This window comes from Portunus trituberculatus, chromosome 16 (assembly GCF_017591435.1).
Source record: "Portunus trituberculatus isolate SZX2019 chromosome 16, ASM1759143v1, whole genome shotgun sequence".
NCBI classification, from domain to species: Eukaryota; Metazoa; Arthropoda; class Malacostraca; order Decapoda; family Portunidae; genus Portunus; species Portunus trituberculatus.
Genome location: NC_059270.1, coordinates 12,273,599 through 12,288,598, shown reverse-complemented (window position 1 = coordinate 12,288,598; position 15,000 = coordinate 12,273,599). Strand labels below are relative to the sequence as shown.

The following is a 15,000-nucleotide window of genomic DNA, read 5'->3' as shown; positions in this document are numbered from 1 at the left end:
AAGATAAGCAACATTCTGATGCACGTGTGAAGCGTAGAGATGTAAAGCAGAAAGAGATACACGAAGCGAAAGTTTAACAAGGAGGAGGAAGGAAGACAGGGGAAACGTGGGTTAAGGCCCTTATAGAGTTACATACAACAAATAATTTCGAAAATAGCAAGGAAAAACGCCACCCATACCGGAATGGACCACATATTCTAACTTGCCATATACCTACTTTGATTAATGACGCATATATAAAAAAAAATTTCGGTTGACTAATTCTAAAATGAAGAAGATATAACTGTTTGCGAACGACACCTAGAAAAAATCATAGTACCGAGAAAGAAAATACAGCCAAACTAGATTCTACTATATATTCCAAAGAAAACGCAAATTCCACATTTCATAATGACAATAATTTTTCAGATCTATCAACAGACTTGTTTCAAATCTGAAAATACGAATTTCTAGACTAGATTTTATTGGATAGTATTACTTAGCGTTTGTTTCTTTTCTTTGTTTCTAAACAATAGATTAAATAACAAGTTTTAAATTAAATATAAAAAAAAATCCTAAGGATGTTGATACGGAAAGTGAAAATAAATGAAAATAATGAACCTACTATGGTTATTATGGTGGCAACTGCAAGGAAACCAAACGGGGAGTGTAAATCGAGTGAGATAGTTTTCATGAACGTAATGAACAGGGAATTGTGAAAGTAACTTGTAAACGCAAAGAAGGTGATGAAAAGCATGTCATATTAAGTATGTACATCATTTGTAGAATAATTTTACACTAAGACGATAAAATAGAGAAATAACTGAACGAGTAGATGAAGAAAAAAAAGAAAGAATATTGAAAAAAATTAAGTAGCGAATATCCAATCCCACTGACTACAGGTGTGTGTGTGTGTGTGTGTGTGTGTGTGTGTGTGTGTGTGTGTGTGATTCACTGTTTGATCTGCTGCAGTCTCTGACGAGACAGCCAGACGTTACCCTACGGAACTAGCTCAGAGCTCATTATTTCCGATCTTCGGATAGGCCTGAGACCAGGCACACACCACACACCGGGACAACAAGGTCACAACTCCTCGATTTACATCCCGTACCTACTCACTGCTAGGTGAACAGGGGCTACACGTGAAAGGAGACACCCAAATATCTCCACCCGGCCGGGGAATCGAACCCCGGTTCTCTGGCTTGTGAAGCCAGCGCTCTAACCACTGAGCTACCGGGTGTGTGTGTGTGTGTGTGTGTGTGCTTGCGCGCGCGCGCACGCAATTACCAACGTAACCCACAGTCCTCTCCTGCGCGGACAGTCCTGAACATCTAATCACATGTATATATAGAAAATGCACATTAATGTATTGATAATACCTAGTTTGTTTCCTCTTGCCCAACACATGTGGTGAAATGGGATAAGTTGAGAGAGAGAGAGAGAGAGAGAGAGAGAGAGAGAGAGAGAGAGAGAGAGACTAAGCAAATAAACAAGCAGATATACATTAGATATACGGTCAGATATATACTACTCCTCTGTGTATGAACTTTTACATCATTGTATGAATATTTACAACTTAACTCATTTTTCCCCAATACATTTCAATACGTTACTTCAAATTACATACAGTGCGCGTTAAACAAAATTACCAAACTTTTTTTTTTTTTCATTTTCTTTATCCCTCCTCAAAAATATTACAAGTGATAGAACATTTTGTTGGTCAGTAGCTTGATAATGCACATTCACCACGACAGTATTTATGTACGTACAACTAGTCTGTGTGTCTGGATGCATTATGTCTGTGGTGTGTCTGAGGCAATGCGTCTGCTCGAGCCTTCAGTGACCTTTCAAACTAACGCAGGGAAAAAAAAAAAAAAAAAGGCATGGACGACTCCAGGACGAGATACTTATAAATAGCTTAGAATTTTACAATTACGTGTAGCTGCCTTCAAGATGTGATACCATGTCAGTCACTACGCATAATTACCCCTCAATTATTGTGAAAGTGATTGCATTGTTAACCGTCAAATATTCCATTTATTTTCTCGAACTTGAAATTCACGCAACAGTTCTTATCTGGATGGATAATGATGTTTTATCCATTTCCTCTATGTATGCCCAGGTACAGTATCACTGGATTTCTAAGTACAGTGCAAGACATTTACTTCGAGTTGCCGCTGCTGTATATTGATAACGATTTCCACCATGCTCCGAGACAGCTGGTTTCCTTGTGGTGTCTGATGTCCTCCCCGTGCTGCGGTGTTTACTCATGTGCCCGTACTGAGGCTGATTATGTATTAGTGAGGGTGGTTGGGTGGGGTGGGTGGTTGGTGTGCAGCCGACGTGTCGTGGTGAGTGTCGCTAGTCGCGACTCGCTATTCCCGGGTAGGTAGGGGGGGCGGGGCCGAGAGACTGGCAGTATGGCGGTGGCCACGGGAGAGTGGAGTAGTGCCGTTCCTCCGCTCTCACTGCTCAGAACGCTCCACAGCGTCGGCAGTGGTGGTGGTGCTGCGGGACGGGCTGTGACTTAGCTTCATGCCTCGATCCCTGCCAGTGGCATAACACGGGCTCAGCAAAGAAGATGCACGTGTCCTGTTGGACACCGGGAGCCGAAGTGTAAATTTTAGAAATATACAACAAAAAAAGTGCAAAATCAGGTCGAACCAGACCATAAAGTTGTTCTGCGAGTGACTCGCATGTATCAACGCTGAAAAAAATATATATAAAATAAAATAAAAAATCAATAAATATATAAATCTCTTGAAAGCGGCGCGTGTGTTAAGTACATCTTGTTATCAGAGTTAAGTGAGCGAGGAAAGAATTAAGAAACTGTGAACACACCTTGAGCCACATCGAACTGTTGATGATTCGCTGTGGTCAGGTGTCAGTGTCGTATGTGCATTAGCACTGCACCCGGGAGTACATGAAGCTGGCGCCGCACTGATCTGTGCTCCTACAAGCGACCGAAACTCTTCACCACCACCTGGTTCACCGTCCACAATTCCAGTGCCTGGTGAGGTGACGCTCGTAAAGCCATATGGGAATTTGCTTCATCGTGGCAGGCCGCACAAGTCAGCTTGAATGCAAGAAAGACTGAGCAGCGGTAAAGTGCCACCCAGAACACAAGGCCCCACCACCAGGTAAGCTCCACACCGCCCATGCCCAACTGGGAATTACTGGTAGCTGGTGGACGGATAGTATTCCCAATTACTGCCATAAAATACAAACCCCATTGATGAATGCCGCATCTCTGCCGCACCGCCCACCTGTGGATCAAGTCTGCGGGGGTGCATAGCCACGCTCGGCACTGGGTCATTGTGGCAGTTCTGTCACTTCTGTGGCACCTTGTTACTCTTGGATAAACTGTAATTGTACTTCGTCTAAACTGGAGATCATTTGCGAAATTTTGGTAAAGTTGATTCATTACTTGCCCACCTGTCAGAGTGAAGGTCATAAAATGCCACTGAACACGTACCGTTAGTAGCAAGACTTCGTGCGGCGAGCCCTTTAAATGGCTTGTTTTAAAAAAATCCTGGTCTTGAACAGCCGTAAATTCTAAACTTTCTATTTCTGGTGACTAGGTAAGCATTAAATAGTAACAACCTGGGATAATTAAGGGAGTGGGACGGGGGAGGGGGAATCAGGATCAGCTGGGCTCCCCACGCGAGGCCGCCGATCCATCTAGCAAAACATTTGAACCCTTTATGGGAATCGGGTCATCGACTTCGGATCACCAGACACCGGCGGCGTGGCGTGAGCTTGCACAGGTCTTGCTGCATAATATTTGTAAACAAAGATAAAAACTTCTGTATGTATTTTTTCAACTCGTCATATGTGGTTAAAGTGTCGTACATTAAAGTGGAGTGTGTTTGATCATTTTTCCTCAGCTGACAAATAATGTGCCTGATGTGAATTACTCAATCACATAGGTGCCACAAAAGAGAAATTATGAATCACACGAAATAGGTGAAACTTCATAATTATGAAGTGTACCAGAAACGTGTTGAATCTCTTGGTCACGAACAAATAACTAGACGAAGTGTAGATGTTAGCCCAAGCTGTGTCATGTCTCAACAATTTTATTTTTGCTGGCATTCTGTAAAGATTCATTCTGCATAAATTCAATTTATCATTAATAATATTTCAAACACTGAAATCAACCTATTATATACCTATTGTAAAATTCATGTTTTATCGAACATTGCAATCAATGTACTTTTTTTTATAATTTTCTTGTTTGTTCAAGGTAGGTACACAACTTTCCTCATTTACCAAGAGTGAATTTATCATAGTTTTGATACATTTGGTAGTTAATAAGACAAACAAAATTATTTTGTGTTGACTACAGATGAACACACACATTGTAATATAAGACTGCAAATGTGAAAATGCTTACTAGACACTTGTGTGACAGGATGCGGGTGACGGGCGTGGTGGGCGGCCTGTGGGGTGGAGGAGGCGGGGAGGAGGAGGTGGACGTGGAGGCACAGTTCCCTGCCCTCACACCTGGCACTCAGCATGCAGCACAGCCTCGTTCAGGTGGGTGCCTTATCAACTACTATTGGACACATTCTACTAAACCTCAAGGACGTCTCTCTCTCTCTCTCTCTCTCTCTCTCTCTCTCTCTCTCATAATTTTGTAAGATAAAGGTATTTAAGTGACATAATGGATTTAGCAAGACAGATAACATTCTTTGGGTTAACATTGGGGTAGGATGAGAATTAAGGTTTTCGAGTGATACTGGTAATGAATATAACAGCTTACAGCTAACATTGGATTTGACTAGTAGTAGTAGTAGTAGCAGCAGATTCAAGAGTGATACGGTAGAGAGGAATGGAAAGACATCAATAGTTTCAAATAGTTAGAAAACAGTAAGAAATATAAAGAGTACATAAATTATAAACAAGACTTATAAGACTAGAAAGGAGGTAAAAATATATCAAACACTAAAGATGTGAAATAAGTGATGAACTCCATTATCAGGCTACTAGTGCAGAGTCAATAATGAACTATAGCTATCAGATTACTAGACAAATGTATGAACACTTATATGTAGATGGATGTATGTATATGTATACATATGTATAGACTCAGTCATGTGAAGATGTACTGGTTTAGTGCAGCATCCCTTATTTTCTTACTGTCACATTACATAAAGATCATTAAATTCCTAGAGATTGTTTCTTCCTTCTCACTAACCACAATGATGCACTTACAATATTGTATCAAGCATTCACAGGATCTGAATTCATTGTGATTCTCCTAGTTATTGATTCAGTTACTAAACATGATCCATGGTGCTTCAGAGGAAACAATTTTTAGTATTGAAATTATGCACGTTTTCTAATCTTCCAGAGAAGGATGTTTTCAGTCTCCAGTATGATGATTACTTGATGTGACCTGTAGCAAAACATGTTAAAAAGTGCATAAGAGATAGAGATGTAGATTAAGATGATATGAAGAAAGAATAAATAAATAAGAATGTAAAGATTATGATATGGTTCCCAAATACATATTCAATAGGAGTTCCAACTGATAGTTCTTTAATTGCACTGTTTTGAGTGTTTTATCACTGTATCATTTAATACAGTGCCATCAAGATAAGGTTTAGAAAGAGAAGTGGAACAGATGTGTGGACCCAGTGAGTTGTCTGTTATAAACCTGACTGTGTAGAAGGAGACAGAAAAAATAGAGCAAGAACAAGTATCTTGCTTCAAAAATTAGGTATATCTCAAAAGAAGATGCCAAGTAAATCTTAAAAAGCATCATGATAAAAATGTGTTGCTTACTTCCAAACTGGAAATAGTTTTATGCAAATATGGTAAATTATATTTAACTATAAGGACAACATGTAGATGAGACTATAGAGTGCGGCATCACAGTAAAGATCAGTGCGAACCACTTGCCTCATTAACATATCCTCCAGTGACATAAGACTTGCTATTGCTCATCTTAGGAAGCTATTGATCATCTTTGAAATGCTCTCTTTATTGTAGAGGACTAGTCTTAATGTTAGTTTTTAGTTCTTGTAAAAACTTTGGAGAGCTGAGATCTGACACCTGGTGGACTGTACAGATTGTTGTTTGCTGCTTTGTGATCAATGCTATTTGTAAACTTTAAAGAAGAAAAAAACTGAGTATCCTCAATATGATAAATATCAACTATATATATATATATATATATATATATATATATATATATATATATATATATATATATATATATATATATATATATATATATATATATATATATATTAGTTGATATTTATTACATTGAGGATACCTAGTTTTTTTTTTTCTTTCTCTCCCTGTTTCTATACAGGTTGGTGTATTTCCAAAATTATTTCTAAAATCATTCAAACTTTTGATCCACATCACTGTTGAGGTAAAAATCAAGGTGTGTTTTATGTATAAAGGTCTCCCCCGTCCTAAACATGGCATATGAGCAGGGGAGTCCAACCTTGCTGATACCTCTATCTGACCTGACTTGCCAGTCAGTCCTTGGTTAGGTTTGGAGAAAGGGCCAGTGAACTGTGGAGATGTAGTATCAGTGCAGGACTAGCTGTCAAAAGGTGGACTGCACCCAAATTACTAGTTTAGAGTGACTACAGAGGTTATCAGATAAATGTACTCATGAAGCTTCATACAGCTTTTGTTTCTATTCTCCTTATGTTATCTACCCTTTATTAAAATCTAAACAGAAAACATTATAATACATGTGTGTGTGTGTGTGTGTGTTTGTGTGTTTCTCTGTGCATGTATCTAAATATGAGACCAGAACTCTATACATACTTTCCTATCTATGTATGTGTGAAAAGGGGGTACACATTAAGAGGCTTACCCATTTGCCTCGCCACGCCTGGTACTCGAACCCGGGCTTTTTCGGTTGTGAGCTGAGCGTGCTAACTACTACACTACGCAGTGTAATTCACCTCGGTCGTCTGCTGGTCACCCAGCCAGGCTTCTCCATTACGAAGCGAGCTCAGAGCTCATAGACCGATCTTCGGGTAGGACTGAGACCACAACACACTCCACACACCGGAAAAGTGAGGCCACAACCCCTCGAGTTACATTCCGTACCTATTTACTGCTAGGTGAACAGGGGCCACACATTAAGAGGCTTGCCCATTTGCCTCGCCGCGCTGGGACTCGAACCCGGGCCTCTTGATTGTGACTCGAGCGTGCTAACCACTATACTACACGGTGTGTGTGTGTGTGTGTGTGTGTGTGTGTGTGTGTGTGTGTGTGTGATTCACTGTTTGATCTGCTGCAGTCTCTGACGAGACAGCCAGACGTTACCCTACAGAACGAGCTCAGAGCTGTGTGTTTATGACCAGAACTCTATACATACTTTCCTATCTATGCATGTGTTGTTCTTTTAATTTATATGCACTCCTCGTTACTATCACCTCTTTTTCTATGTAGTTTACAAGCGAATTAATAAGATTATAGAAAGGTGTCATGAGTGGAATTAAGATATAATACCTATAGTTAATCTGAATATACTGCTGAAAATTTCCTTGAAAGACATTTTGATCAGCTTATAAAGAGAAACATGATACACTTTCTTTCACTTGATGCTAGAAAAAATACTAGCGAGTAGATTCTTTATTTTTGGAGGCAATTCATAACTTGAATATTACATGTATATTTTAATTTTCAGGAGAGACAGAGAATGGAGGGGAAGGTAGTGGATCAGACTCCCAGAGTGAGAGTGGGATCAGCAGCAGTGGTGGCAGCAGCACCAGCATCACTGCTCAAAAACGAAAGAAATCAAGCATAGTTGGGTCATCAGGTCCCCCCCGGCGGGGGAAGAAGAGACGGTCAGGCGTGTCAGCTCGAGAAAGAAATTTGAGAAGACTAGAGAGTAATGAGCGAGAGAGAATGAGGATGCATTCGCTTAATAAAGCCTTTCAGGTGAGATGAACATGATTTACTGTTGTGTGAATGTTTATTTCCAGCCTGTGTTTTTTTATGATGAAAAAAAGCTCTATGATTTTTGTCTTCCTTGATTCACATTTTCTTTCCCAAATCTAAGAAGCCAATGAATTCAAGACTTCACTTGTATATTCCTTGTCTGTTCTTATTGACTCAGACCTTTACATATCAACATGTACTTTTAATACTGTATGGAGTATGTAAAAATTATTTGCCAGTAAGGTTGTAAATCATTACCTTGGAGAAGTGAGAGCCAAAGAAAGCTTGATGATCTTTTTTTTTCCTCAATAATTATTTTGACTTGTTTAGCACTTTCATTGCTATTTGGTACATCTCTTCTTTACCATTATCACTCTGAGACATCTTTACTTGTTCTACAGGCACCTCCAATCATTAAATTGACTACAAATTGCAAAATCTTTTTAATCCCCTTGCTTTCTTGTAGATGCTGATTCATTATTTCTAGTGTTGCTAGTTGCTTCATATCACAGCTGATATGTTTTATATCTTAATCATTGCTAATTAATAGAAAGCTTCATCACTTCATGTTTCCTTGATAATTTATTTTCGTATCTTATTTATGCACTTAGCTGGTTAGTACTATGCTTTCTCTCTATCTACATCTGATGGCTATTTCTTAAAACTTTCCTGAGAGAATGGTTGTGACGGAAAAGTCTCCATTTATTCCTGTCATTCTCCTTCAATATCTCAACAGCTACTCACTGAAAAGCACTTCATCTTGCTGTCTCACTGCAGTTTGTTCCCAGACTTCCTGTCTTATCTGCCTTACATATTTTCTACCATTCTCTCTTTGGCCAAAACCATCTCAGGGTGCTGCACTTGAGCATTTTAACCTTCATTGCTTCCCCTCTTCTTGATATATTCAATCTGTTCTAGACATATTTATGATTTTCACCACATTTCTAATTTTCTTTGGTGGGTAGAAAAACAATAACTTGAAAGTAACAAGAAAAAACATTGATGTTCATAATACTCCTCATTCAATGTTGCAGGATTGGACTGTTAATATGTTTGGCATGTGAACATGTCTGCTTTTACCTGGAAATTAATCATTATGCTGTGAATGGTTAGGGTATTTGTTGGGCATTTTATCAATATGTTATGAATGGTTAGGAAGACTATTGATACATTTTAGGATGTGCGAAGTTCAAAAGAAAAATTGCTATTGAGGAGAAACTCATGATCTTTATGGAATGAATCCCTTAAGTCATCTTTTTGAAGTGTTCGATGCTTACATCTGCCTGGATAAACACTGTCGTCAGTGTCTCTTAGCATCAGTCATTCTTTCTTGTTTAAAGTATGGATATTGATATTTGTTTTTATCCGATTCTAAACCTATGAGATATTTATTATCTTTTCAGAATTTTCAACTGAGTAACATTCAGCTGAGAGGTAGCTCACATCCATATGCAATTTCATCTTTTTCATATTTCCCAATTTCATATTCACTTTTTCTCTTTAGTGAAAACAAGTATCCCAGGATAATCCAATAAGTTACTTTATGTTTTTTCTTGTTTAAAGGTCATGTTAATATATCAGTCATTCCAAAACTAGTGTCTTGGAATATTTTCTTTACACAGTAAAAGTTTTAAGTCTGAATACCAATATTTTAAATTTCCCAATAGTCTATTTTTATAGGTGAGGTGAAAAAAATTTAATTTACAGCCATGCACAAATTCAAACCAAGCCCTAGAAACACAATAGTGGCAAGCGCCAGCAGCAAGCTGCTACCAACGCTTCCCTACCTCTGACCAACCCAGTACTTTATATTCTAACTACCTGTCAGGTAGCCAAAAGAAAAATTAGTGTCAATCTTGCTAATCCAATTTCCTTGACATGATGTAGACACTATCTATAAGTGGTGCATGGTGCAAGAAAGGTGGTGCAGTAAAGAAAAGGAAGCACATTACTCTAAGAGTCTACGATAAACTCTAAGCTATTTGTTATAGGAGTTGAAAGGGGTAAATATAGGAAGAAAATACTGAGTGACTTCAATATTAGTTTATCCACAACCCATTATTTTGTCTTTATTTTTTATTACTTATATATAGTGGGGTTTCAGGGATACATCCTGATAATCTGACAAAATCAATAATCCAACCCACTCCTGGTTTCCTGCTTAATGGATTAACAGACTTTTACTGTGTACTTTTCAATCACTGATTTTGGCCAGATGATTCATACCCCTCCTATGTCCTCCTCACACTCCCCTGAGATGCACTCACATATTGTGAACAGCAATGTTACGTTTCATTAAGTATCCCCAATACATTGTTATAATAGACTCCTGTCAGCTGTCACTTTCATATTAGTACTTATATTAGTACTTATATAATAATAATAGATCTTTGACATTTTATTATTTTTCTATTATTTTTATTGTTTTGCTAGCTAGTGATAATGAAAGAAAAGTTAAAACATGATCCTATTACTGTGTTAGGTGAATCTGATTAATACCCAGCCTAATAATCTTCAAAGGACACTTTCTTCTGATATAAGTTGACCACATTGGCTAGTCTTCCAATAAATATCTATGTAACATAATGGTGAATTTCTGATTGAAAATTACTTTGAACCCTTGTACTAATAGCGTACCTTCTAATTTTGAAGGAGCTGCGGGAAGTCATCCCACACGTCAAAATGGACCGGCGGCTCAGTAAGATAGAGACTCTAACACTGGCCAAGCACTACATCATGGCGCTTACCAACACTGTTTGTGATATGAGAGGAGACGAAAAGCCATACAAGTGAGTGTTCATCAGATTTACTGTTTGCCATACAATATACTTAGGGCCCCTCTTACATGCCACTGGTGGCCATCACTAGTCACCTCCCTTAGTTTGTAATGGAGCTTTTCAGGAGGCCACTGCAGTGGTGAGGTTAAGTAATTGCAACCAGAAGCACCACAAGCTTATTTATTATTTGTAGTAACTCTTTCACACTGGGTTAATCAATGGCATTGTGTTGAAAGAGCCTAAAGTCATGTAATTTTTGCACCTGTCCTGTCATTCCTTAAACTGTTGGTGTATCTTGATGTTGAGAGATTTTACAAACAGAAAGCAAACTGTAACATCCATTATTTAATTCTCTATTCAGAATATGCAATTTACCAATTATCCTAGTGTTATAATTATCATCACTACCACCACCACCACCACCATTTTGAAAAGCAAGTTTAAAGCTCACTTATATCACCCAGGTAACAGAGAAATGTGCAGTTTGTCTGTCAAGGGAACAGAGCACTGCTATAGTCAAGTCAATCTAAAGTGGCCATTTAGGTGTGGCCATGGGCTTCACCAGGATTCCCCCACTATTGCCACATCTTTCTCCAACCCTGCTACATCTCTGTCTTTCTTTCTCTCCCTGTTTCTATACAGATTGGTGTATTTCCAAAATTATTTCTAAAATCATTCAAACTTTTGATCCACATCACTGTTGAGGTAAAAATCAAGGTGTGTTTTATGTATAAAGGTCTCCCCCGTCCTAAACATGGCATATGAGCAGGGGAGTCCAACCTTGCTGATACCTCTATCTGACCTGACTTGCCAGTCAGTCCTTGGTTAGGTTTGGAGAAAGGGCCAGTGAACTGTGGAGATGTAGTATCAGTGCAGGACTAGCTGTCAAAAGGTGGACTGCACCCAAATTGCTAGTTTAGAGTGACTACAAAGGTTATCAGATAAATGTACTCATGAAGCTTCATACAGCTTTTGTTTCTATTCTCCTTATGTTATCTACCCTTTATTAAAATCTAAACAGAAAACATTATAATACATCTTGCTTCCTGTTAAAACAGCTTCTATGAAATAAGGCATTCTGGATTATATCTGCTGGTGTGTCTCACCTCTGCATCCAGTTACTTATCTTATACAAGGATCTTATGTCTTACTTAGGGCAAAGAACCTAGAACTATAATTGTACATAAATTATTTTTTTGGTAAAAGCATAAGTTAAGAGATGAATATATACAGAGTGCTGCTGAAAGGCTTCATCATTGTAGACTTATTTTCACATAACAGTTGGTCACCAATCGAATGCTATAGTACCCTTTAACTCCGCATGTTGTGCATCTCACAGCTGTCATTCCTATATGATATTATCTATCTGTTGATGACAACAAAAGCTCCAAAATTAGAAAGCACTTTACACTCTGTTATCATGTTATAACAAATGCTCTTTAAAGAAAAATAACAATTCCTCTCACTGAAATAAATTAATATTTTTTCAGATTTTTAGAAGCATTTGTCAATCAGGAAGGACATCCTGATGATGATGAGGAGGAGGAAGAAGAAGAGGAAGAGGAAGAGGAGGAAGAGATGGAAGAAATAAACAATAATGGTCTTACACAAGTCCTATAATTGTTAGTTTCATCCAGAAAATTTGGTAAGAGGGGCCAAGTATTAACTAAAATTCCATTAAGTTAAATTTTTGCTCTAGAAACACAAAATACGTATGCATTGTCAGGTGACTGTATTGAGGTGTTGTAGGTCTGTCTGTATAGTAGAGCTGTGATCACACAGCAGTTTCAAGTGCTCACACATGTTGCTTTGATTTTACTCTCCAGTCTCTTGTTGAAGCCTTTTTTCTCCACCAGAAACCTTTGTTATTTGCTGTATTTCTTTGAAAATATGCTTAGTCATTATTTCTAATTTATTTGATATCTATAGTATTTTGCTTATAAGTTTCTTTATTTTTTTATGTATTTCAAGTTTTTGAAATGTTTGATATGGACTTAATGTTTTTCTGTGGAATAAGTAACTTGCAGTAACAACCAAAAGTCTAACTACAACAAATATCTGAGTGTCTTTGCTTTATCATTATAAAATAATCTTGCTTTAAATAATCATCAAAATGAAGCTAGACTTCTGTAATAAGTTTCATTTTGCAGGATTGCCATTTCCTTTTCTCTAGAAAAGAGCCATATGAGATTTTGCTGTATATATATATATATATATATATATATATATATATATATATATATATATATATATATATATATATATATATATATATATATATTCATAAGTGTAGTAAATTCAAATGTTACAGAGTTCTGCCATCTCTTTGTAATAATCTAAGCAAGAATATAGATGATTACATCATCTTAACTTAAAAGCCATAGCTTGACAAAACTTTTTAGAAGTAGTATATCCAGAATATGTAGCAAACATATCTGATGAGAATTACCTATTATGAAAATTCCATGGTACATTTTTTTTTCTTTTTTTTTACAGTAGAGTATTAAAGTGTGTATTAATTTACTGTTATTGCTAGTGCAATAAAAGCAACCTAAAGATGTGTTCATCAGAAAGTAAGGTTTGATGAAACAAATTGTTGTAGTTAGAAGATATTTTCAATATTTTCAATTCAGAAGGAATAAATTCACCATTAAGCTGCATGCATGCACAATGATCTTGTTAGTATGTAATAACAATGTGTTAATGTGTTCATCTGCACTGGGAATCAAAATGTTATACAAACCACAGATTTTGATGTTTTTATATATAAATTGTGGCAGAGAATGAGATTCAAACACTTTTTATTGGGGGGAGGGAGGAAGAGGAGCTCAGCTAAACAAACAAGCAAGCACACACACACTTAAAATACAGGAAGATCTTTGCTAATCTTCATGGAGTCAAGTCCATCATTTACAAACTTCACAATACTTTTGACGTTCTCATTTGCTGAGCCAGGATTAACAATAGAAACTTTATGATTCACACTAGAAGAAAATTCCATGGAAGATTTCTTAGTGGTAATAGAATCTTCAGTAGTATATGACAGTATATGATTTTAAAGATATGATAATTCATATATAATCTTGCAAGCATTCTAGTTCCTTAGAAATTCATAATGCTGGTGCATTCTATCTATCTGTGCAAGGCTTACTCCAGGATGTAGTCAGAACTTGTTTGATTTTAAATCTGACAACTTTAATTTAAAAATTTCATTTGGGAGCTGTGATAGTATTGTCCTCAGTCTGAAGTGAAACTCTCCCTTGTCGGTTCATTCTTTCTATGGACTTTTGTCCCAAAAATTTCCTTCTTGTTGATGTTTTGAAGATTTACCATTTTGATGTGTTGTATACAGTCCATGTGAGTTTCCCTGACTAGTACACCTTAAGGCTCCTCATAAAGTTTTCATTGTTATTTATAATTCCTTTCACTTCTGCACAAATCTTGCATCCCTTAGTCTTTTTCATGAAAAAGTCAGTTTCACAAGTTTTGCTTTGAGAAGCTATAACAATTGAAAATCCTCTTGGCTTGGTTGGTCTTGTTATTCTGTTCTGGGCAATATAAATTCATATGCATATTTAACATATTCCCTTGGCAAAGAATGAGTGTTCTGCCATAAGAAATTTCATTACGGTAATTAATTTGTGAATGTTTTATGTTATGACAATCACTTATTATAATTTTTCCATATGAATGACAGAGTCACTTATTATATTTTTTCCATATGAATCAAACTATTGTATCATCTACAGCAATTTTTTATTTATTTATTCTTTTTTATTTTAGTTAAAAGATTTTGAATTTTTTTTTTTTTTTTTTTTTTTTTTTTTTTTTTTTTTTTTGTAGGGACGCAAAACAGTGCAATCTCTTAATGTAATAAATAAAATATTTTAAGGAAGTCCTCACTAAAAGTCCTGTTCGCTTTGTGCTCTGAAGAAGATTTGCAATTATGAAATTATTTCAGGATTTAAATCTACTTTATAGGACCATATTCTACGTCTTGGCATACCACAAATCTGTTGAAAAGTTACCGTAGCCATGTAATAGATTAATTACTTTACATTAGAAAGGCTCATTATGCTGCTGTAGTTTGCTGCTATTAGTTTTTTTTTCCAAAGATATTAAAAACCACTGTGTTAAGTTTGTTGCAAATAAGAAACTTGGATGTTATAATCAAGAAGTAAGGAGAGGAAGCAATGATATGGAACTTTGCATCAACACAATTAACCTTCAAATTGAAGAAATTTCTGATGGTTAACAAATTGGTAGAAATAATGACTATGATGTTTCAGCCTTCTTTTTTTATGTGAATACCCTAAAAAATACT

At 36.8% G+C, this 15,000-nt stretch overlaps 1 protein-coding gene across 1 annotated transcript in view; it reads left to right on the top strand.

Annotated features, from left to right (window-relative positions):
- The first annotated feature begins 2,373 nt into the window (after positions 1-2,373).
- Positions 2,374-15,000, top strand: part of LOC123504406 (class A basic helix-loop-helix protein 15-like) — a 13,811-nt gene continuing 1,184 nt past the window's right edge. Inside the window, exons 1-5 of the mRNA XM_045254871.1 lie at positions 2,374-3,119; positions 4,394-4,518; positions 7,646-7,899; positions 10,552-10,688; positions 12,167-15,000. The exon at positions 12,167-15,000 is cut by the window's right edge and continues 1,184 nt beyond it. Of these exons, the coding sequence (XP_045110806.1) occupies positions 3,061-3,119; positions 4,394-4,518; positions 7,646-7,899; positions 10,552-10,688; positions 12,167-12,296 (705 nt within the window). The 5' untranslated portion in view covers positions 2,374-3,060 and the 3' untranslated portion in view covers positions 12,297-15,000. The remainder of the gene's footprint in view (positions 3,120-4,393; positions 4,519-7,645; positions 7,900-10,551; positions 10,689-12,166) is intronic.